Source organism: Triturus cristatus, chromosome 5_1, assembly GCF_964204655.1.
Source record: "Triturus cristatus chromosome 5_1, aTriCri1.1, whole genome shotgun sequence".
Classification (NCBI taxonomy): Eukaryota; Metazoa; Chordata; class Amphibia; order Caudata; family Salamandridae; genus Triturus; species Triturus cristatus.
In genome coordinates this window covers 34,158,286-34,183,031 of record NC_140587.1, presented here as the reverse complement: position 1 = coordinate 34,183,031, position 24,746 = coordinate 34,158,286, and the positions used below count along the sequence as shown (strand labels likewise).

The following is a 24,746-nucleotide window of genomic DNA, read 5'->3' as shown; positions in this document are numbered from 1 at the left end:
AGAAGCCCATGTTCTGGTGTCAACCTGGGCTTCTATTGGAATTCTCTGCGGCATATTATCAAGCCTATTATCGCCGCTGTAGTGGCAGTGTTCTGCCGCGAAAGCGGCGATAATTTTAACGCCGTGCTTGATAATATGCCCCATGTGCTCCCAATCTACAGGGAAACTTTAGTCGGTATCTGGCAACAGGCTTACTAGTTCAGAATGTCTGCTAATTAACTGGCGACAACATAAATTGTAAGGTTTCTTGACTACATGGAACTTAATCTCTGCTAATTTGTCAGTGTCCTGGTAAATACATGATCTTCGCTATCTAGTTGTGGCTGGGTGATTTTCCGTTTGCAGAGCTGTGATGCAAATAGTACATGATCTCCACTATTTAGTTGGAGGCTGGATTAATAGTGATTTTATTTTTTTTGCTGTTTTCACTGCTGCCAGTCAAATTGTACATGATCTCAGCTATCTTGTTGACTGATGGGTAAATAGTGAAGTTTCTCTACTGTTTACATGGCCACTGCTCAAACAGTACATAATCTCCGTCAGCAGCCTGGTGAATAATGAAATCTACTACCTATTTATGGTACAGCTGGTCGATTAGTGTATAATCTCTGCTATTTAGCTAGCAGCCGAGTAAATAGCAGTAGAATAGCCGCTACCTTCTTTTTATTCTCATTTGTGAATTTGTATGATTTAAGGAAATTAATTGGAAAACCAGGGAATTGGGTTTGTGCAGCCATTTAATTATTAGGCTGTGACAATTATTGGTTCTCTCTCTTTGAGGCATTATTAGAGAAAACTGTGCTAGTGCCATGTGTTTGCTTTGTGTTTAAATTGCTAGTACACTGTGCTAAGAAAATCTGGACATGGAAAGGTCTCATTGTGTGAACAGTGTGCATTGTGCATCTGAGGTATATGAAGTTACTCACCCTCCTCTCTTTTCAAGGCATAGTCCTCACTCGCGGCGCTGCTCCCGGCATTGCCACAGATTGCCGACACTCGGAATCTGTAGGATGATTTGGGGTTCACTCCTTCGATGGTGCAAGTCTCAACCTTCTGTGCAGTCAGTTGCTCCTTCCGCCTCTTTATATCTGTAGATTCCTCTGCGATTTCAACCTTGTAGGCACTTATTCGGATGCCAGCACCAATGGTGCCAGGCTCTTGCCAGGTGAGTGTGAAGTCTCCGGGTCCATTCTGCCGGCCTGTCACCTTCTTAGGTGGGCTGCAAGGAAGGGTCTTGATCATAAGGGTGGGTTTACTTAGTAAGGTGACCCATCGAGCAGACTTCACTGATTGTCTGAACTGGTACAGGCAGTTAGGACGCAGACCGGTCACTGTGACTGTGTCACTGGTGTCCTCTCCTTCAATGCAGGTCCAGCTTTCTTCGCTGCTGGTCCTGTACTCGACACAATAGTTCAATACTGGATCTGTCGCACCAGGCAGCGGTGCACAGGTTAGCTCCACTCTGTCATGAGATATTCGACTTATCTTAGGGGTGTCAGGGCGTGGTGGGTGGAAGGCTTTGTCGTTTAGAACCCCCCGCTCATAAAAGTAAATCGAAACACCTGGATTACTGGGATCAGAAACTGAGGACACAACAAACTGGATCTTCTCGTTTGAGGCATTGAGCCTTGTAAAATCCATGAACTCCTCCACGAAGGCTCTAGATCTTTGGTTCACGTCAGCATCATTAAGCCACTCTCCAGTGGTTGGGCGGGTGGGTTCCTCAAACTGATTCTTTGTAAGCCAGGAATTTAATTCTGATAGAAAAGGCTCCTCTTCTCCTAGTGAAGTGAACATGAGTGAGATCACACGTTCCAATCTGAGGTCACGTAAGACTTGTTTCATTTCCAACTGAGAAGGTACAATGTTCACTGCCTTTGACTGGGTCAACAAATTCATGTATCCACTGACGAAGTTTACCTCATTCTGTTTCAATTTCAGAAATTCAGAAAGTTGCGTGGTACTAAATGGGGATTTTTCTTTGGCAGTTAAAATGTCCGCCAGTGCACTCTCCTCTTCTCCGCCTCCTCGAACAGCGGGTAGGATTCTAGCGAGGTCTGCTTTGAAGGCCATTCTATACTGTCTGCACAGCTTCTTGAATTTTTCGATTCTGTTCCTGATGTCAGGGAAGTGTACAGCGGCCGGCTGGGCGAGCATGTCATTGCACTCCATGTCAAGCTCATGTAGCTCCTCCATGGCAGCCTGAGCATCTTCAATCAGCTGAGAACTGATGCTGCGCACCAGCCGACACGCCTTGGAGTCCAGCTGGCTCAGTGGATACAGCCAGACCATTGAAGGTATTGCATGCTCGCCATTTGGTCCTAGGAGCGATGGGAGGCTTTTATAGATATTAATGGCCTCCTCGTAAGTGGAAGGGTTGTTTGTTAAAGCAAAATCCCCGCAAAACGTGCAATTGAACTTTTCAGTTTTACTCCTGTCATCCTGCAATATGGTAAGGGCTCCTTGCCCTCCAATCGCAACCTTAGGTATTCTATCTACGGCACCCTTTAAATCTCCTTGTATATCCTTCATTACCTCAGATGAGGACACTTTTCGGTCGAAGACAAAAAACGCCTGTGCCCCGTACAGCACTGCAGTGACCACATGAGTTGCCATATTCTGGTCAAAAATTTCTGGATAAAGGATATTGTTTCGTCCTAAATGTGTCATGGTCAGTTGTTCAAACTTGGTCGTGGTTGAATATTGTAGGGTCACTCTGGCTTGTTTCTTGGAAGTCTTTGTCTCCGTTAAATATTTTGCTGCTCCTCCCACATCAACTATCCCCCCCAGGAAACTTGCTTTCAGGGAGGCAGAGATATTGAGGGCAGAGGCTTTGTCTTCAATGCGGTCTTTGGCAATGATCTGAAAATGTGTTTTCGGTTGTTGCGTGACGCACACATCTCTCTCTATGGTCTTCTTATCCCATAAAGTAACACCTGAAATAACAAGAACATGTCATTTAAACGAGGCTGCAATAGTCCTATGATTTTGCAACAGATTGCACATTTTTAAGCTGAAAAGCCACTGATTAGAGTCTCAAATCTTCCTTGAAGCTTTGATCAATATTGGCCAAAGCTGGACTCTGTGGTGTAACATTAGACTTTCTAGGTATAGGTTCATACAAATTGATAAAACCTGACTAGTAAGATGGGATACCTTCGATGAAACTCCAAAAGTGGTTTGCACTAAGTAAGACCCTAACCATAGGAGCAACTTCAGGTAGGAACCTGTGTCTGGAAGTAAAGTTGCATCTTCAACATATTCCAGCAGACAAATCTCAGGAAGTGACCTCATAGGTGCCCAAAGACGCAAAGTACTCCCCCTTTAACACCACGCCATCTCTACAAGAGGTCACAAGGACACAATCTACCTCTGTCTTTAGACCCACCCGCCATGCAATGCACGGGGGTGCAGTAGAAGTCAGTCACTCATAAAAGGTTATAAAGGAATGGTACAGCGTTCCTTGATTAGGTTTATTTATTTTTTCTTGAAACCACCAATAATTCAGTAAAGGAGCATTTTATCGTAAGCAAATATGAGCCATCAAATGAAAGAGAGACAATGCTAACTGTGAAAAAGTAAAAATGCTTTGTTATGCAAACTATGGCTTTGGCTTAGTTCTACAAGGTGTGACTTTCCAAGGGCATTAACGCTTGAACGTGAAAGTCCAGTTTGTGGTAGCCCCACACAACCTTGCTGAACATACTTGTTAATGTGGCGTCAGCAGGGGTCAGGGATGCAGTGGTAATTCAAGCCCAATGTTTACCCTTTACAATATAATAGACAAGTACTGCTCTAAGAAAAGACACTTTATGTTTAGATGGGCTTATTTCAAGAGCCTCATCCTTTTGCTTAGTACATGATCAATAATCACATTGAATATTATTAAACCAGCCCTTACGCATGTCACGACAATGAGAAGAGTATGGACATTTCTGACATGGTGGCAATGTCACTTGTCAACCTATCACCCTATGTTATGAGAGCCTGGGGTACCTTAACTTGCATCTATAGTTTCTTGGGGTTCAGCGCACAGCATGCCTGTCACTGCAAGAAGCTGTAATTATCAGGAGAGAATGTTCCCTCAAAAGGAAGAGACATCAGCTCCACTCCTCTCCTCTGAGAATGGGCTCGGTATCTCAGCATAGGGGTGAATGCTGCAGCAGTCTGGCAGCCTCTGGCAGGACCTGCTGTGATGACCTGTGGCGTAGCACCTCTCTACCTGAGTGGCCACTTGATGGGGGCAATTTCCACTCATTTCCGGACATCGCTTATATGCATTAATATAATAGGCTTAGGACCAACCAGTATTTTCCCTTTTTGACTAAATTACGAATTCAGGGTACACTGTTTACGTTATCTTCGCTGTGTAAACTTGAAATGAAGATAAAATTGTACGTGTCCCAGACTGATGTCTCATTAGACGTTTCAAGGTCATTGCCTGGACGATTTGACACTTTCAGAGGTTCTTCTAAAGATGAGGACTGATGTTATTTTAGATTAAAAGATAAACAGGTCTATAATTGAGCAGGAAATGGGTCTTCGCCTGCACAACATGAAGTCTGGGCTTTGGGTCTTTATAACATCCCTGGCTTGTACTTCTGTATCTGGCATAGCTGGTTCAATAGTATGCATATGAGGGTTTCTATTCATTTTGTAAGAACATCCAAGTCAAATCCATGCTCTTGTACAAAAATTATAAAATTCCACATTTAAAATGAATCCATAAAATCACCATAAACATAAAATGAATACATGTAAAATATCATAAATGTATTAAACTAGCTTGAAGTAATGCAGCAAGCTTTGCATAAGTACTTGCTTTCAAGCCATGCATGTTTCAAATTTGAAAATGTTACTTTATTTAAAAGACATTCCCATAAAAAACGTTGCCATATCATGAAATTCTTCAGAAAGAGGTGCATTTTGGCAACTAAGCACACCCTGTGTGATACTGAATATGCTGAATTTGGAATAATTATGCAACTCAGTTAGTACATTAAAAAAATAGATAAATAGTCAACGGTATTGGTTTTCTTCATGACAGTTTTTTTAGGGGGCAGAGAATTCTGTGCAGGTTTCCTGTTAATGTATGGGGTGACATTTAGACATCTGCATGGATTGCTATGACCTCGGGCTCACATGCAGCATAGGTGTGATCCTGATGAAGGACTCTCAAGGTATTCATCTCGTCTTTGACCAGTGCAGGGATGGATCAGGTAATGATTGTAGCTCTAAACCAATCAGAGATGGAGACAGTGCTTCACTTGGAGGCTCAAATGATGACAGGAAGCTCTTCAAAGAATGACGCAGGTGATATTGTTCCATAAGAACACGCAACTTGCAGGAGTAGCAAATGCATTGCTCAACATTCTCTGATGTGGTTGCAGGAACACTTCCATATCACGGAAAGCCACTGCGGGCTTTGGAACCATAGATCCAGAATGTTTTTAGTTAGACTGCTCATGCACCAGAATACAGGTTTCATTTACAGAACATTTATTTTATGAAAGGATTACATCAATTCAGTTCAGAAAGCCATATAGTGCACTAGAGTTTCTTTGCACTTTTGATCAGCTGGAATTGTGTACTCCATGATGGTGATTTCCGTGTGTGATTAGGAGGAAGATGACAATATCACAGCCGAAAAGCAAAGATGGGTTGGGAATCCTCCAAAAAGACTGGAGAATAAGGAGTGGAAAAATGATGGTTTGAGGCATGTGTGCTGTATATACACATGCTTTGAAAACTCCTGCCATCTAGTGTTGGGTCCGAATGTTTGCAAGCTGTTTTTCTTCGAAGAAGTCTTTCCAGTCATGAGGTAAGGTGACTCCTCCTTTCGGTGATAGAGCGCATGGGCATCGACTCCATTGTTAGATTTAACGTGTATTGCTGCACTCTGGTTCAAAACCGTTCTCCGAGTTCCCCTTGGTGTGCAATCCACTGCACCCTAGACGGTATTGTTGTCGTGCGCATTTCCCTATTCTCCAGGTACCGTATCGATCGAGAAACACTCCATCTTTAATTGGAAACATCGTGGACGACCTTCGGGCCTAGCCGCGTCGGTTCAGCCTTCTGCTGATGGAACGCACTCAGTTTCAATTCTGTCCTCGGTGCCATAAGGCTTCGGCACCATCTCTACCTGTCAGCACCGAGAGAATGTTTCCAACGCCCCACCCAAAACAAGCAGTCAAGCCTTCCGGCTCTGGATCGAGTCGTCCAAAGCTGTCGTCGGACCTGAAACCTTCCGCTCCGAAAGACGAGCATGCTTCAGAACCAAAACCTTCCGCTCCTAAGGACAAGACAGGTTCGGCACCGAAACCGTTGGTGCTGAAATCCAAAGAAACCCTTCCAAAGTCTCAGGAACAAATCCTGGAACTTTTGAAGGAAAAGTTAGATCCTAAAGAAAAGAAGATATACATCAATCCAGATACTGGGCATATTTTGGCTATAACACCCTCCAAAAGGAAACTTAGTTCAGAAGAAGACCCTGCTTACAACATTCCTCTTAAGAAAAAGAAGGACGTGGCTACAAGCCAATTCATCCTGACCCACAACAGAGCACAAAAACAAAGCATGAGAGTTAGTTCTAGAAGGCAAACTCATATCTAATTCCTCCATTAGATGTGCTTTAGATGCTGCCGACACTGCAGCGAGGGAAATTAACACCAGCATTCTCCTAGGACGACATACTTGGCTTAGGATTTCAGGTTTTAAACCTGAGGTTCAGCAGTCCATTTTAAACCCTCCATTCAACAAACACCTTTCTGGACCTCCAGTCGATGAGGCCTTAGAGAGGATGAAAAAAGACACAGAGATGGCAGAGTCCATGGGAGCTCTGCAGTTCCCATCAAACACAGGCTCCTTTTTCACTCATTTTATAGAGGAGGGTCCAAAAGTACATCCTCAGACCCGAATGCTTCCTCTTACAAATCCAACACACAACCCTCTCCCTCTAGAAGCTTCTACAGCGGAGGGTACAGAGGAAACAATTCCAAGGGTAGGGGTAAAGGCACCACAGGACGTAACTCCCCTTCCCCCAACAAGCAGTGACTTGCCCACATTTCCTCCCGATCATTTGCAAGCTGACTGGGGACGACTTCAGCAATTGCTCCCCATTTGGCAATCCATAACATCAGACAAATGGATGATAGACGTTATCAGACATGGTTATGGCCTGGAGCTCACCACCAATCCTCCAAATTTTCCATCTCACACTCAAAAACCTCTCGTCAGAACACCTACAGTTACTCAAACAGGAGGTGCCATCTCTATTGACAAAGGGAGCCACAGATGCGGTTCTGTTACAGTACTAAGGTTTAGGTGTTTACTCTCTGTACTTTCTAATCCCCAAAAAGGATGGCTCATTAAGACCATTTTTGGACCTAAGAGTGTTAAACCGGTACATACTGTCAGAACATTTACATATGGTAACGCTTCAACAACTGCTTCCACTTCTACAGCAAGGCGATTCAGGAAAACACCATCAGTTCAAAGTACTCACATTCGGAGTAACTACTGCTCCTAGAGTGTTCACAACATGTCTAACAGTAGTGGCAGCTCATCTCAGAAGACAACAAATTCATGTCTTCCCATATCTAGACGATTGGCTCGTCAAAGCCAGCACACACCAAAAGTGTTGGCAACACACTCAGACTACGTTAGACCTACTCCACCAATTGGGCTTCACAGTCAATACGCAAAAGTCTCATCTTCAGCAAATACAATAGTAATTGGGAGCGACCTTCAACACTCACACAGCTCTAGCCTCTCCCAATGCAGCCAGAATTCGAAATATTCAAACTCTGTTACTACAGTTTCAAGCCAACCAAAACTTACCAGCCAGGACTGTCATGCACCTGTTAGGAATGGTGGCATCATGCATCCCAATAGTGCCTCATGTAAGACTGCACATGCGTCCCCTACAAGAATACTTAGCCTGTCAGTGCAATCAGTCGCAAGGTCAGTTAACAGATCTAGTGTTGTTAGCCAGCCGCACCCTTCACTCTCTGCAGTGGTGGAACACACAACATCTATCAAAAGGGCAGCACTTCATCGACCCTGTTCCACAGAGCGTGTTAACAGCAGACACATCTCTCACAGTTTGGGGTGCACATCTTCACAATTCAGGGTCAAAAATGTCTTCACATCAACTACCTAGAGCTTCTAGCAGTATTTCTAGCGCTAAAAGCCTTTCAGTCTCATCTCATAGGGAAAATTGTCCTAGTCCGCACGGACAATATGACAGCCATGTACTATGTACAAAAACATGGGGGAAGCACTCTACAGCTGTCACGCCTCTCAGGCCATTTGGCATTGGGCAATTCATCACAGAATTCATCTTCTGGCAGAACACCTCCCAGGAGTGAACAATCAAATTGCCGACCTCCTCAGCAGGAGGAGACAACAAATACACAAGTGGAAACTACATCCCCAAGTTCCCCTTCCATACTCCCTTTTCTTTAAAATTATTTCAGAGAGGTATTACACATATAATTACACCCATTGTTTATTCACTGTACAATGACCATTACTTCCATTAACATCATAATTTATATCTTATTTTAAATAGAAAATCAAGTAATGACAGATCGAACATAAATACGAAATTCATTGTGGCCCAGTTTCTCCCGTTCCTGGCACATTTACCCTACCCCAAGCAGCCAGTGTGTTATTGGGAACCAAAGTTTCTTCCCCCATCTTTTGGCCTGATGACCCTTACATTCGTAAAGTGCTCGTTCCAATTTATAAATGCCGACTAAACAGGCCAGCCACTCATGGAACCCAGGGGGCTCTGAGTCCTTCCATCTAGTTGCGATTATTAGTCTGGTAACCGTAACGAAAATAAATACAAAATCAATCTGGCTTCAGTCCAGCCCTATACTATTGTCATGCCCCATCATCATAAGCGAACGAGTTAGGCCAACACTTCTTCCTAATAACTTCACCCAAACGTTTTCCAATTCCCTTTTTAATGGGTCTAACTTGGAGCAGCCGTAAAACCTATGTATCAGCTCTGCCGGTCCAATCCCACACCTGGGGTATTTATCATCCTCCCTTTTTCCCCAATTGAATAATTTGGCAGGAGTATACTATAGGTTAACAATCGTCTTGAAGTGTTGTGCCTTTAGGTTAGCGGATAGAAACGTTCTTTCGGCCAGCACCAATGACATATCTATATCTTCATTCTCTAATCTGCTCGCCCATTTCATCTCTGTTTTCTTCATGTCATTGGGGGCTTCCTCTATCATAATACCGTATAAGTGTTTAATTTTACAAACTGATCCCCCCCAGAGTCTCAAGCAATGGAATCTTTGCCATTGATATCGCCTGCCTCCGTTTACCAAAGAATCCCTTAATTTGTAGATATTTAAAATAATGCCCGTCGGGGATTCCATACTCTCTCTGCAAGTCGGGAAAAGGATATAGTTGGTCTCCCACTATCCTTAAAACAAGCTGTTCCCATTGTTTCCAAATAACATCACAGAACGCCGGGGGGAAAAAGATGATTGCCAAATAGGTGTATACTTTGTAAATTTTTCAATGCAGTGTTTTTGGATTTTTCCCCAAGTTTTCCAGGAGTTCCTAATGATTTTAAATCGTATCTTTTTAAAATAGCTGGGTTCAAGCAGGCAAAGCAACAGCGCTCTAGCACCTTCCCCAAGTGCCAACTCAAATTGTTGGGAGGCTGTCAGCCCCTACAGCCCTATCTCTACCATCCTTTTAAAAAAAATAAGTATATTCATATATTGCAGTAACGCTGCCCAGTGGTAAAAAGTGATATTAGGAGCGGCCCAACCCCCCCTTGTTTGAGGCAAAGTAAGAAGTTTCAAGGATCTCCATATCTTACCATATTGCCAAATAAAATTACTAAAAAAAGAATATAGTGCTTTGATTATTGACCCTTCAATTTCCACAGGGAGTGCCCTAAATAAGTATAATATCTTGGGAAGCATTACCATCTTGAGGACTTTGATTCTCCCTATGATGGTCAGATAGAATGAATTAATCCGCCTGAGGTTCGATGCTATTTCATTGATCATTGGGTCGAAATTAATTTATGTGATCCGATCCACATCCGGATTAATCCTGACCCCAAGGTAAGTAGCCGTGGGTACTCGCTGGTTATCCTGATAGTTGATATTTTTGTGCATATTATTTGCGTCTTAGATTTGTTCAGAGGGTACCCCGACTCCCTTCCATATGTGATAGGGCAATAAAGGAAATAGAAGCCATGGCTATCTGTGTTAGGTGTTATTATCACAATGTTGTCTGCGTAGTCTAACACTTTGGTTTCGAACCCTTGGGTTGCAGCCGGGAGAACGGCCTGATTCTGTATGATCTGCTGAATAAACGGGTCAATGTATAGGTCAAATAATATTGGGGAGCAGGGGCACCCCTGCCTTGTTCCACTTGCCACTCTTATGATATCTAATTCTTTGCCAATCAGCTGGAGCTTTGCGTATGGTGCCCTATACATTGCTTTAATTGCTGTGATGGCCCACAGGCCAAATCCCTTGGCAACCAGAGCTCCCATAGGTACTCCCATGCCACCTGATCAAACGACTTTTCCGCGTCCAGGAGATTCAAAGCCAGATTCCCTTTAGTTTCCTTGGCGATGTCAAACAGAGCCACGGCTCACCTTATATAATCTGTTGTACTTCTACCGGGTATGAAACCATGCTGCCAAAGCGATAAAAGACTGGCTATGACCCCCCGAAGGCGGATTGCTGGGATTTTAATACATTTTTGCATCCGCATTAATTAGAGAGATGGGTCTATATGAGGTAGGCATGTCGGGTGGCTTATCTTTCTTTGGGAAGATAACGATATTAGTGCGCCTCCAACAATCCGGCGGGCTTCCAGAGTTTTGCACCCCCAAAAATAAATCTAGCAACAAGGGACCCAACTCCACTTGAAAAATTTTATAAAATTCCAGCGGGATCTTATATGGGCCCGCTGCCTTTCACGAGGCCAACCGCTGTATTGCTATTTGCACCTCCTCCAATACCAATTCGAATTCCAGCTTATCCCTCTTGTCCCCACCCAGCCTCCTACCCTCTTCATATTGAAACCTCACCTGTGGACTTCCCAGAGGGCCCTGTTCTTCCTCGGTGTAGAGATCTTGATAAAATGTATGAAACACGGTAGCTATGTCCGCCGGATCTGTATATGTGACCCCCACTTGTTATTGAAGATATATGACTCTTCGACGATTTTTATCTTGTCTTTAGAGCAAGAAGTCTCCCTACTGTTTCCCCAAACTCATACCTCTCGGCCCTGTGAGTCTGATACCCTGCTGCTGCTTTCTGGGAATAATATGCGCCTATCTCCGCTTTAGTCACTGTGATATCTAGCTGTGTCATAGCCACGTCCCTCCTGCAATATCTTTGCGAAGTGTTCTCTTTTTAAGTCCCGAAGTTTGGCTCGCAACTGCTTACTCTTCAACTCCTGTTACTGTTTTTCGTGCGAGACAAAGATAACCATCTCCCCCTCAGCCCTGCCTTGAACCCACCCCATACCATATTACGCGAGGCGCTATATCTGTTCATATTAAAATAATCTGTAATCACCTTTTTAAAGTGTCCGACAAAGTCCTGGTGTACCAACAGCTTCCGATCAAATGTCCATTGGCGCTGCTGCAATTGCATTTGCTGAATCTTTATCTCTAGAATCAGGGGATTATGATCTGACATTATTTTCGGCAATATTTCTATCCCTGCCCCACCCAGAATGTAGTTTGAGACAAACAAATAATTCAACCGAACATATTTCTTATGAGGACATGAAAAATAGGTGTACTGGGGTCTGAAGGAAACTTAGAGTCCCATACATCTATTAATCCATGACTTTTCGTAAGTGGTGCCAAGGCTCTGAATACTTTGGACTTCCGTCCTTGATATCTGCTTGACACAGAGCTCCCAACTCCTAAATGAATATTAAAATCCCCACACATAATCAGGGGGGTGGGCTCTAGTTCCAAACCCTCTAATAACTTTGGCTTATCCTGATTTGAGCCGTAGACCGTACCTATTGTTATTCCCAGCTCTAGTTCTACCAAGGCCGATCTTCCACCGGCAGCAAATAATCTCAGTTTAGCTGATCCTCCTTCATTCTTGGCTACGATGGCCACCCCTCTGATGTTTGAGCTTGAGAAGAGCAGGCCAATAGAGAGTACCCCTTTGCTGTGATTTGTCCCCATTTATCCCATGGTATATGCATCTCCTAGAGACAGACAACGTCCGTGGCAATAGATTTTATCATCCCAATGACCCTAGACTGCTTGTTCCTATCCACTAGGCCCCATATGTTGACAGAGCAAATAGTGATCTTACTCATTTGGTTTTGATGAGTAAACCTTCTTAATTTTTACTCCAAGCCTTTTCATCCAACCCTGAAGGGGACAGTTTATTCCAATTTCTGTCATTATCCTTGTTAATTTACAATCTTGCTTTGATACCTTCCTGGTTTCCTCTGAGTTTTTTACCCCACTTTCCCGCTTCTCCCCCGTGCCCCTACCCAGAAAATACCTGTGAGACCCCACCCCTTACCTTTCCTCTCCCCTGCCCACCCTGACCCCTCTCTTATTGGGAGTCAGCGACGGTGCTGGAGATATCAGCATCAAGGGTCATTGAGCTCCCGCCGGTATGTACAAGCTTTTAATCCTTTTTTTCCCCGTCATTCCAAGTCCATTTTCACGATGTTTGTGGCAGGTTTGCTACAACGCCCTCAGGCAGCCACCTTCTTGCTTCCCCATCGTCCCCTTCCATACTTCCAAAAAAGCAGTTTCCCACAAATAGATCTGTTCGCCACAGTGGACAACGCAAAATGCCCAAACTTCGCATCCAGGTTCCCACACCCTCTCTCCAAAGGTAATGCCCTATGGATGAATTGGTCAGGGATATTTGCCTACGCTTTTCCGCCTTTCCCACTCCTTCCGTTTCTGGTTCGGAAGCTCAGGCAAACATCACTCTCACTGATTTTGGTGGCTCCCACATGGGCCCGTCAACCGTGGTTCAACACACTCTTGGAAATTTCAGTAGTTCCACATCAAAAGCTGCATCTCAATTCCAGCCTTCTCACGCAGAACTGTGGAGAAATCCGACAACCAAACCCCAAGGAGCTCAATTTAGCGAGTTGGCTCCTGAAGTCATAGAGTTTGGATACTTAAATGTGCCACCAGATTGTATGACTATTCTTAAAGAAGCAAAAAAGCCTACCACCAGAGCTTGTTATGCAGCAAAATGGAAAAGATTTGTTGTCTATTGTAACAACAAAATTAATCCCCTTGATGCTTCTGTCCAAAACATTATTTGTTACCTTTTGCATCTAGAGCAGGCTGGTCTAGTTAACACATCCATTCCATTGCACCTTGCAGCAGTAGCCGCATATTTGCAAAACAGACAACACTTATATTTGTTCCTGTATAAAGCCTTTATGGAGGGCCTAAACTGAGTAATACCACCCAGAATACCTCCGGCACCAGTCTGGAATCTCAACACTGTGCTTACAAGACTCATGGGTCCACCTTTTGAACCATTACACATATATACTTTCATGCAAGGTTGCCTTCCTCATTGCAATCACTTCATTGAGGAGAATTGGTGAGCTACAGGCATTCACCTTAGAAGAACCCTTTGAATCAGTTATCTGTGTTCTACCCTCAACCTGATTCCGTAGCAGAAAGAGCTCTTCACACACTTGATGTCAGAAGAGCGTTTTTGTACTACATTGAAAGGACAAAAGATTTTCGTAAGACAGAGCAAATGTTTGTTGCATTTGCTCCACCTCACAAAGGAAATCCTATCTCTAAATCTGGCATTTCAATATGGATTGTTAGATTCATTCAAACCTGCTATGCTAAAGTTCAAAGAACTTTATCGCTACCTCCTAGAGCGCATTCCATTTGCACAATAGGAGCAACTATGGCCTTCTTAGGTAGCACTCCTATAGCAGACATTTGTAAGGCAGCAACATGGTCCTCACCACACACATTTACCAAACACTAGTGTGTGGATGTGTTAGCACGTCAACAAGCCAATGTAGGCCTAGCTGTGCTAAAAACACCTTTTCAGACAACTGCAACATCTACTGGTTAGCCACCGCTTTGGGGGAATACTGCTATATAGTCTACGCAAAGCATGTGTATCTACAGCACACATCCTCGAACGGAATATGTTACTTACCCAGTAAGCATCTGTTTTTGGCATGTAGAGCTGCAGATTTACATGCGCCCTCCCACCTCCCTGGGCATCTATGGTTGTTGCAGTTCCAATTATTTACATTATCTACGCATGGACATCTCAGTACTACACTCACTTACTTCATTCTCAACTCTCGCGAGCAAACTATCTAACAATGGAGTTGATGCCCATGCGCACTATCACCGAAAGAAATCGTCACCTTACCTCGTGACTGGACAGACCTCTTTGAAGAAAAACAACTTGCAAACATCCGCTCCTTACACTAGATGGCAGGAGTATGCAAAGCTATGGTATTGTAACAATGCTGATGGTTTTGGTTTTAATCATTTGTCTGCTTATGTTAGCCAAAGTACTGCATCTTAGGACACGTAGTTTATAAAATAAACTTTTTAAACTTTACCGTGTCTCTGAGTACTCTTGTTGTGGACTGATATGAGAATAATAACAAACAGGTATTTCTGATTCCCACCATTCCTGAGAGTACACTAAGTCGCTTGTTCTGGGTTGTCTATACATTGGGACCGCCGTCTAAATAACGGATAACGAATGGGACACTAATGCTAGCCGGATTGGGGTTCTGGGTCCTGAGGTGAGTTTCTGGTACACCGCAATTCACTGAGGTCCTGGTTTCCTGCGCATAGTTCTGTGCATGAGCAGAATCCCTGCAACAGTATCCAGACCCGGTTTAATGTGAGCGTCACAAAATGTATAGCAAGTGTTAAAGCCCCTCCATCTGCTTTATATACAACCCCTTTAGCATTCCCAACCTACTTATATGTCTATCTCTTTTTCAAGGCAATGTAGAAGAAAAACTACAACTCCATTAGGAAATGCACCAAGTTGCAAATGCTGCAGGAGTTTATTCTAAGGGTTCCGTAATTGTATCTGTTTTGTCATTCTGTGCCTGAAGTATGTTGCGGTCTATTCAGCCACGAGTATGTGGCGAAACGTCATTTCCGTTTTTAGCCCAGCAGCACCGACCAACTCCAGTTTCATTACACTGTAGGTGCTGATGTGTTTTCTTTGGGCACTACTTATCTTTTACCATGGCGCCCGCTTAAGGGGCTGTCATGCACATAGGTTTTATGTAGACTGGCGCCGCGCTTTGTTTCAGCACTGCGCCCGCTTTCATGTTAAATAGAAAAAAACATGGTTGGTCTTGGTATTGCTTGCATTGGTCACCTGGTACATTTCACCCAGGATGATCTGTGTAGGGTTCTCTAGGTCCTCTGCCACCATGGTGACACTAGCACCTGTGTCCCTGAATGCCAAAGCCTGTTTGCCATTTATGATAGGCTGCTGTTTGTACTTGCCCAGATTACTGGGGCTCACTAGGAAGGACATATCAAGGTCTCACTCACAAACTAGCAATGCCTGTGTTGGTACTCTGACTAGGCCAGAGTCCACATCAGAACCCAGGGTCAACCCTACTACACCCTTATTCTGAGCATTACCTCCACCAATAACTGTACTAGGGGGAACAGGTGCCTTAGGGGCTGGAGTGGTGGTGGTTTGGTCTTTGGACTTGGTACAATCAGAAGTCCAGTGCCCTTTCTGCTTACAGAATTTGCACCAGGGCTTCTTTTGGCCTTTTCCCTTTGCAGATTGTGACTCCCCACCAGTTGCAGATTTTTGGGGCCCTTGTGAAGACTTCTGGTCTTTTGACGTATCCCCACCTTTCTCTGAGCCTTTAGTATCTTGCTTCTTAGTGTCACCACCTTGGTTCTGGTTTTTCTTCCTCACCCTGGTTCTGACCCATTTGTCTGCCTTCTTTCCCAATTCTTGGGGAGAGGTCAGATCAGAGTCCACCAGGTACAACTGGTTCTGGCAATTATTAAGGATCTGTTCTCTCATTATAAGATTATACAATCCCTTAAAATCAGTAACTCTACTACCAAACAGCCAACCTTCTAGAGCCTTGGTTGCACAATCAACAAAGTCAGTCCAATCCAAAGTCTGTGCTTTCTGGGTTTCTCTGAACTTCAACCTGTACTGTTCAGTGGTTAAGCCAAACCCATCTATCAAAGCACTCTTCAGGGCTTCATAATCATTAGCATCCTCTTCTCTAACAGTGAGGAGCTTGTATCTACCTTTATCTGAAAAGGAGAGCCACAAGATTGCTGCCCACTGTGTCTGGGGGACCTGTTGAACTTTACAGGCCCTCTCCATAGCAGTTATCCATTTGTGGATATTATCCCCACTCTGGTAGGGAGGAACATCTTGGACAGGTTCCTATGGTCTGGAATGTAATCTCTGCCTCTAGGGACACTGTTGCTGCCACCAGGGGTATCAAACCCCTCTTTCTTAGAAGCTCTCTGGAGCTCAAAGGCTTACCTATCTAAGGCCAATTGCTTGGTTCTGAGGGCAAGCCTAGTTTCCTCATACTGGAGCATCTTGAACCTTCTTTCAGAGGAGGCCTCCCTGGGAAAGTTGGAGTTCCTCTGTGGAACAGATTCTCTTTCAGAGTGATATGACCGGTCAGAGTCCCTTGAGAGGGACCTATGCCTATCTTCCACTCTTTCAGTTCTCTTAAGGAGAATTCCTCTGTTCCTTTCAGATCCTTCTGGGTCTGGCCCTTCAATCACAGACTCCAGGTCATCTTGATTTTCATCATCAGACCCAGAGACTATGTTTAACCCAACCCCTGATGCAGACCCACTAGCTCCTAGAGCTAGTCTAAGATCATCTGCTACTAACAGATCTATCAGGTGTTGTGAGGAGGGACTCCTGCCTACCCTCAGTCCTCTTTCAAAGCATAAGGCCTTCAGTTCAGTGTAGGCTATATCTTTGTACTGAGATGGGGTGGACCCACTGGCTCCACCCTGGTGAGACATACTAGTGTTGTGCAGTGTTGTACAGTAGAACTTATTGATACTAGCTTGACTTTATATGTACCTTGAGTACCTTAAGTGGTTTTCAGTTAGTAATTCTAAAATAGATATTCTGGTAAAACAATGGCAATCTGGAATCCCACACGCTGCCCACCAATGTGAGAAGTTGGCCTGGCATATGCTGGTCACTAGTTATAGTGGCCACCTTGCACCAGTCCAATTTGACTCTTGTGGTAGATAGGTTTAAGACAACCTTTAAAGAAAGCTATCCTAGTGGTAGCTGTGGAGAGCAGCCTTCAGGCTAAGTCTCTGAGGAATGTAAAGCAGCTTGTTTTACCTTATAATCTCTTGAATTACCAAATGAAAAGACATCACACGGGTATATATATCAAATATATATATGTATTTTTTTCTAAATATACTCTACTAATCTCTTTATGAGATTAGAGCCAGGTAAACATTCAAAAGATCAACAGTTCTCAATAAATTAAGCACAAATATGGCTGTAGCCCTAGGGGCGTACCAGACCATATACTAAAAAAATGGTTTAACAAACTCGACTTGCAAAATGAAAAGGCCTAGGGCCTTGGGAATCGCTGGGGCTTCACTTCTGCAGTGTTAGCAGGTAAGTAATCAGCCCACGGGAGACGCATGCAGTGTCTAAACACAGCCGCGGGTTTCCTATACGTTTCAACGGCACAAGTCGCGGTTTGTAATTTAAAGTTTTAGGGCACTTCGGAAAAGTAAACAAGCAAGCCACTTACAGGGTAAGTATTTCGAGGGCCAACACACACTTGGGCACCGGAGTGCACGAGTTACCTCACCCAGGGAAGCCGGGTGCTAGGTGTCCTTTGGTGTTGGGTCGCGATGCTGTTTTCAATGGAGATCACTGAAGACTTGCTGCTTGTGACGTCGGGAGAAGTGTCCGCTGGAATCCGAAGATGGATTGGAGTTGCAGAGGACCTGAAAATTGAGGGGACAGAGTTCAAAGTCACTTGCCAGTGACCGGTGGCCAACAAGATGGGTGACCACAGCTGTCGCGTCGCTTCAGGTCGTCGTTGGTGTTTTGTCTCTTTGCTCACGAGGTCCAGGAGGGATTGACGATGACCAGCAGCTGGATTCCGAGGGTACCACGACGTCTGCAGCTGATGACGGCGTCGGCAACCGGATTGGAGCCAACAAGCCTTGGCAACTGCAAGTCTCGTGTGGAATGAAGATTGTCAATGGTGCAGACCAGCAAGGTCTGATGGACTTACCCTGCGAGGGTAAGTGAGGGCAGGCCCGGCGCAACCAGAAGAGCCCTTGAAGTTGATGAGAAAGTCTTCGGGTGAGTCACTAGCCAACGGGCAAGCAACCGCGAAGACGCCTTTGCAGGAAAAGTTTCACAGGAGCCCACGGTCACTCGGGACGGAGTAGGCCGCTGATTTTCGGTACTAGACCTGCTATGTACTTGGACTACAGATGGTCTAAAGCACAAGTTCGTTGAACGTTGTTTAGGGCTTGCACTCGAAATCAGTGCACGGTTCCCTGGTATTGCTGTTCCTCGTCACTCGTGGGGTGCAGACACCACAGCCTCGCTAGGGACTCAAAATGGCAGTCGAGAGGTCAGGAAATCTGCTTCAGGGGATGCAGGGACTTCGGACGCCGGCGGGAGCGGTGATGTTTGCAACTGTTGTGGAAGAGTTTTGGTGCCTGCCAAGCAGGGGAGTCACTCCTTGACTCCAAGGGAGATTCTTCAGTCTTCCAGAGATAGTGGAATGTCGAAGGGCCAGGATTCTTCTTTGTAGAGTGTCGTCCAGGGTAATCTGGATTGCATTGGCAATGCTTGGTATCTTATAGTGAAGATATGGGAGGGACTAGCTCTATGACCACTCCTCTAGGAGGGTCAGGGTAGTGGGTGGTTACACTCACTTCCCTTTGTCCAGTTTCGCGCCAGAGCAGGGGCAGGTAGCCCCTGAACCGGTTTGAGCTGGCATATGCACAGAGGAGCCTACTGCTCCCCCAGTGCAGGACTTCAAAGCACTCTAAGAGTGCACCCACCCAGCTCCAATACACTAAATCCTGTCTGGGAGGTGGTGACACCTCCTTGTGACAGGATACCTTTTGTTGGGCTTCCTCTACTGCGAGTTTCGGTCAGCAGCAGGAGGGCAAAAGTGGGGGCAACATAAGTGCAGATCCTACTCTCTTACACATAGGAACCTCAGAGGCCTACCAGGGGCTGAGGCATGTATTATGCCACCCCTAGGAAGCACTCCAAAATGACACCACAGGTCTGCTACTGCAGCCTGGGAAGGTGGTGCTGGCACCCCTTACTGTGGTATAGGCTACCTATATCACTACCATTGCACACACATATACAACCTATAAGTAACTCCTTTGGCAGGCCTTAACAATCCTGAAGGCAGAGTGCTTGGTTTTTATGTGAGAGGGTGCCCCTGCATGAGCAGAGCCCCTCTGCAGCGTTCGAAGTGCCTCCTCTGATGCTGTTTGTGGTGCAGCCTGACCATATACTCTTAAGTGTATTATAACCTCGCAGTAAATGCTAACTTTGGGATGGCTGCACGGAAACATGTTGTGTTTGGTGTCAAACGCTTTGGAATACTCCCCCGCCAGTTCTGGCGGTGGGGGTAGCATTCCACCCATCTAGAGGGAGAGACATGTTCACACTGGTCTGCCCGGTAGAGACTTTCTAAAGCCCTGGCATCACAAAAGGGATGCCACTGCCACAGACACTGGCCTGGCCTCCTGCTGCTGACCGAAACTCCGGCAGGGGAGGCCTGGACAATAGGTTTCCTGTCCCAGGGAGGTGTAACCACCTCCCCAGACATGCAGATGTGTATTGGGGATTGGTGGGAGCACTCTCTGGTGCTTTGAAGTCCTGCACTGGGGGCACACTTGGTGTTCCTGTGCATAGTACAGCTCAAACCGGTTGCAGGGGCTACCTACCCCTGTTCTGACGTGAAACTGGACAAAGGAAATGGGTGTAACCACCCCTCATTCCAAACCCTCCCATAGGTGGGTCCCTAGAGTATGTCCAACCCCCAAATTTAGTATAAGTATGGGAACCCACTCCTTGCGACTTTAGATTGCCCTGGACGAAACTCTGCAACATATATCTTGGACCTTCGATGTTCTACTTAAACTAGAAGACTGAAGAAATCTCCCTTGGGGTCAAGGAGTGACTTCCCTGCTTGGCAGGCACGAAAGAAGCAACTGTCCGGTCTGCAATTCTGAAGCTCCCGCCGGAGGCCGAAGTCTCTGCATCCCCAGAGGTGTATTTCCAGACTTCCTCGAGGCTACCCTGAGTCCACAGCAAAGCTGAGGCCCGTGGCTATCGTGGGTGATGTGTAACCGTGACCCCTGGACACCGTGATCTTTTGCTGATCCATCATCTTCCTGGTCTTCCTCGAAGTTGTGCTTCGGGCACCGAGTAGCCCCAGCCTTGAGCACCTCCTGCACCAAAGATTTCTGGCCTCCACTCCATGAGTGACCCGTGGGCCAGTTTACAGTGCGACCACTCGAGGCTCCTTCGCGATCGCTAGCCCGTTGGCTAGTAGGTCCCCACGAAGGGAACTCCTCTTCTGATTGGGCTTTCCTGGTTTCTACAGACGTGCCCGACTTACCCTCGCTGGGTGAGTCCCCACGACCTTGCTGGTCTGCACCGAAGTCCATTCTCTGATTCCAAGTGACTTGCCGCTGCCAAGACTTGTTGGGTCCAATCTGGTCGCCGAAACCGCAGCACTCGACAGACTTCGTGGGACAGCTCAAATCCAGCTTCTGGTAGTCATCGGCGCCTCCTGGACCTCATGGCTGAAGAGTCAAGACAGCCGTCAACTCACCTGAAGCACCCAACATCAGTGGGCATTGGACTATCGTGCCCTTAGTCACTGGTAAGTGACCCAGACTCTGTCCCCTCTGCTTTCAGGTTCCTTCCATTCTAGATCCAGGCTTGGATCGCTTCGGACACTTCTCCTCTTCACGGCAGCAGCCCTTCCTGAGCAGCTTCCATTGAAATCTGCGACGCGACCCGACACCAATTGACACCTATGCACCCGGCTTCCCTGGGTGTGGTAACACGAGTACTCCGGTGCTCCAGTGGGTGTTGGTCTTAGACACCTTTAAGTCCAAAACGGTTCGCTCGTAGTTATCCTCTAAGTGTCCTTAAACTAAATTTCCAACCGCGACTTTCCCCGTAGAAGTTAACGGCGATTCGCGGCTGTGTTCTCACACTGCACGTGTCCCCCGTGGTTCCCCTGTGTCTCTACGTTGGGTGGTTCCTTGTGGTCCAAGCACTTCTAAAGGCTCTAGGCATTGTGTCTAGTTCAGTCGTGGTTCTTATACCACTTTATTGGTATATGGTTTGGTACGACCCTAGGGCCCAAATGTGTATTTGTGCTAATATTGTTCATTACTGACTTGTAACTTAAGTACTTAGAACTCCAGCCTCATAAAGAGACTAGAGGGGTGTGTTTTATCTTAAATACATATATTTTAAATATGTACCTAGTGTGGTTGTCTTTTCATTTGATCATTCAAGAGATTATAGACTGGTAAAACAAGCTGCTTTACATTCCTTCAAGACTTAGCCTGAAGGCTGCTCTCCATAGCTACCACTAGGATAGCTTTCAATAAAGGTTGCCTTTAACCTATCACCATAAGGGATTGTTTGGACTGATACAAGGTGCCCACTATAACTAGTGGACAGCATATATCAGGCCAACTTCTCACATTGGTGTGCAGCGTGTGGGATTCCAGCTTGCTATTGTTTTACCAGATAATCTCAATTGAATTGATCAACTGAAAACCACTAAAGGTACCTTAGGTACATATAATATCAAGTTTAGTATTCAATAAGTTCTACTGAACTTAAGAGTTGTGTGTTAAGGGATAGCACACCCTTTCTACAACTCAAGAGAGTTTAGTAGGCCACACTAGTGTAGGCAGTGCAATACACCACACCACACCAGTAATGTCTAATCAGCCAGGAACCAGTGGGTCCCTGCCAGAAGCCAGTGGGCTTCTCCCCTTTAAATATGAGGATCTCTCCTTTGCTCAGCTTAGGGCCTTATGTTCCATTAGGAAGCTGAAGACAGGCAAACGCCCAACCACCCAGCATCTCATAAAGATACTCAGGCTGGATGATCTCTCAGGGCCTAGTGGGCCTGAAGGGGTAGGCAGAGTGGGTGGGGCAGCAGTTGAGGGTGGGCCTAGGGGTGAAAACTCCCCTGACCCCACCACTGCTGCTGACCAGACTGATGACAGTGATCAGGATCTGGTGAACCCAGCTCCCCTGGATGAGGAGGATGAGGAGGATGACAACAATGCTCCTCTCTTTGTTCCTCCAGGAAGAGTTGAAAGTAGGGTTAGAAGGAATAGATCTCTCTCAAGGGAGTCTGTTCAGTCAACCTCATCTATAGGGACCTCTATTTCTTTTCACAGAGGGAGGGAAACCTCCCAGGAGAGGAGAGAGAGACTGCTGAAGTATGAGCAAGACAAGTTCAACCTCAGAAAGCGGCAGATGGCCCTAGATAGGGAAGCCCTAGAGCTCTACAGAGCTAGTAAAAAGGAGAGACTAGAGTCCCTTGGTGGCACCAATTTCCCTAGAGATAGGGTGAGGTCTTATGACCATAGAAACCTAAGTAAGATTGTCCCTCCCTACCAGAGTGGGGGTGACATCCACAAATGGATAACTGCCTTGGAGAGGGCCTGTAAAGTACAGAAGGTCCCTCAAGGGCAGTGGGCAGCAAGCTTATGGCTCTCCTTTGCAGACAAAGGTAGAGACAAGCTCCTCACTGTAAGAGAAGAGGATGCTGATGATTACCAGGACTTGAAAAGTGCACTGATAGATGGGTTTGGCCTAATGCCTGGGTAATACAGGTTAAAGTTCAGAGATACCCAAAAGGCACAAAATCAAGACTGGTTTGACTTTGTTGACTGTGCTGCTAAGGCTCTGGAAGGTTGGTTATTGGGCAGTAAAATGTGTGACGGATTGTACTATCTGATAATGAGGGAACAGATTCTTAATAACTGTCAAAATCAGCTGTTGCACCAGTACCTGGTAGACTCTGATCTGACCTCTCCCCAAGAATTGGGAAAGAAGGCAGACAAATGGGTCAGAACCAGGGTGAGGCAGAAGGTACAGAACCAAGGTGGTGACCCAAAGAAGCAAGATTCTAAGAACTCTGACAAGGGTGGGGACAAGGGTAAAGACCAGAAGTCTTCTCAAGGGCCCCTAAAATCTTCTCCAGGTAGGGATTCACAGGCTAACAAAGGGACAGGCCGAAAGAAACCATGGTGCAAAGTCTGTAACCAAAAGACACACTGGACAAGTGATTGCACCAAGACCAAAGAAAATACTCCAGCCACCACCAATGCCCCTAAGGCACCTGCTCCCCCTAGTGCAGTTACAATTGGTGGTGGGAATACACAGTCAAAGGGTTTAGTAGGGTTGACCCTGGGTACTGAGTTGAGCTCTGGCCTAGTCAGAGAAACCACTCAGGCTGTTCTTGTCTGTGATGGGGGCATGGATATGACCCACTCTGTGAGTCCCAGTAACTTGGGCAAGTACAGGCAACAGCCTTTAATCAATGGAGTACAATCTTTGGCATTCAGGGACACAGGAGCAAGTGTCACTATGGTGACAAAAGATCTTGTGGATTCTGGGTAGATTATACTTGGTGAAATGTACCAAGTGACCAACGCTAGCAATGTCAGAACAGACCATTCTCTGGCAGTTGTTAACTTCTCCTGGGGAGGGGTAACAGGCCTTAAGTATGTTGTGGTGAGTGCAGGCCTACCAGTCGAATGCTTGCTTGGCAATGATCTAGAGACATCAGGTTGGGCAGAAGTAGAGCTCAGGACTCATGCAGAAATGTTGGGCATCCCTGCAGATGTGTTTGCTGTGACCAGGTCACAGGCCAAAATGTCTGAAACTGAACAGGCCTTGGATTCTGGAATAATGGACCAAGTGCCATCCAAGAGGAGGGGCAGAAGGGTTAAGGCAGAGCCTTCCCCCTGACTCAGAAGGAGGATCAGTCTCTTGAGAGAGCTGATCACAGTCCTGAAGAAGGAACTGTCCCAGAGGAGCTTGAGCCTGATCAGGTAGAGTTCTTGGGGACAGGGGGCCCTTCCAGGGCAGATCTGAGCCAGGAGCAGCAGAGCTGCCCCTCTCTTGAACCCCTCACACAGCAAGCTGCTGCTGAGGCTGCTGTGAGTGCTAGTGGTACCCATAAGGTGTATTGGGATGATGGACTCCTGTACTCAGAGTGTAGAGACCCAAAGCCTGGTGCCACCAGGAGGTTGGTTATACCTCTGAAGTTCAGGGGCTTCCTATTGACCCTAGCCCATGATATCCCTTTAGCAGGTCACCTGTGCCAGAACAAGACTTGGGAGAGACTTGCCCCTCACTTTCACTGTCCCCACATGTCTGAAGACACAAAGGAGTTTTGCTGCTCCTGTGTAACCTGCCAAGCCAGCGGCAAAGCAGGTGGCACTACAAATGCCCCCCTAATACCACTGCCTGTGGCGGGGGTGCCCTTTGAAAGGGTGGAGATTGACATTATTGGTCCCATGGATCCCCAAACAGCATCTGGGCACAGGTTTATCCTGGTAGTAGTGGATCATGCTGCCAGGTAGCCAGAAGCTATACCCCTTAGGACCACTACAGCACCTGTGGTGGCAAGAGCCCTGTTGGAAGTTTTCTCAGAGTTGG

General features: G+C 46.0%; 1 protein-coding gene across 2 annotated transcripts in view; it reads right to left on the bottom strand.

Moving 5' to 3' along the window:
* Window positions 1–24,746, bottom strand: part of LOC146830020 (verrucotoxin subunit beta-like) — a 182,893-nt gene that overhangs the window by 94,357 nt on the left and 63,790 nt on the right. For both annotated transcript variants that reach the window (XM_085604255.1, XM_085604254.1), the window contains one exon: window positions 927–2,936. In XM_085604255.1, coding sequence (XP_085460381.1) covers window positions 927–2,936 — 2,010 coding nt within the window. The remainder of the gene's footprint in view (window positions 1–926; window positions 2,937–24,746) is intronic.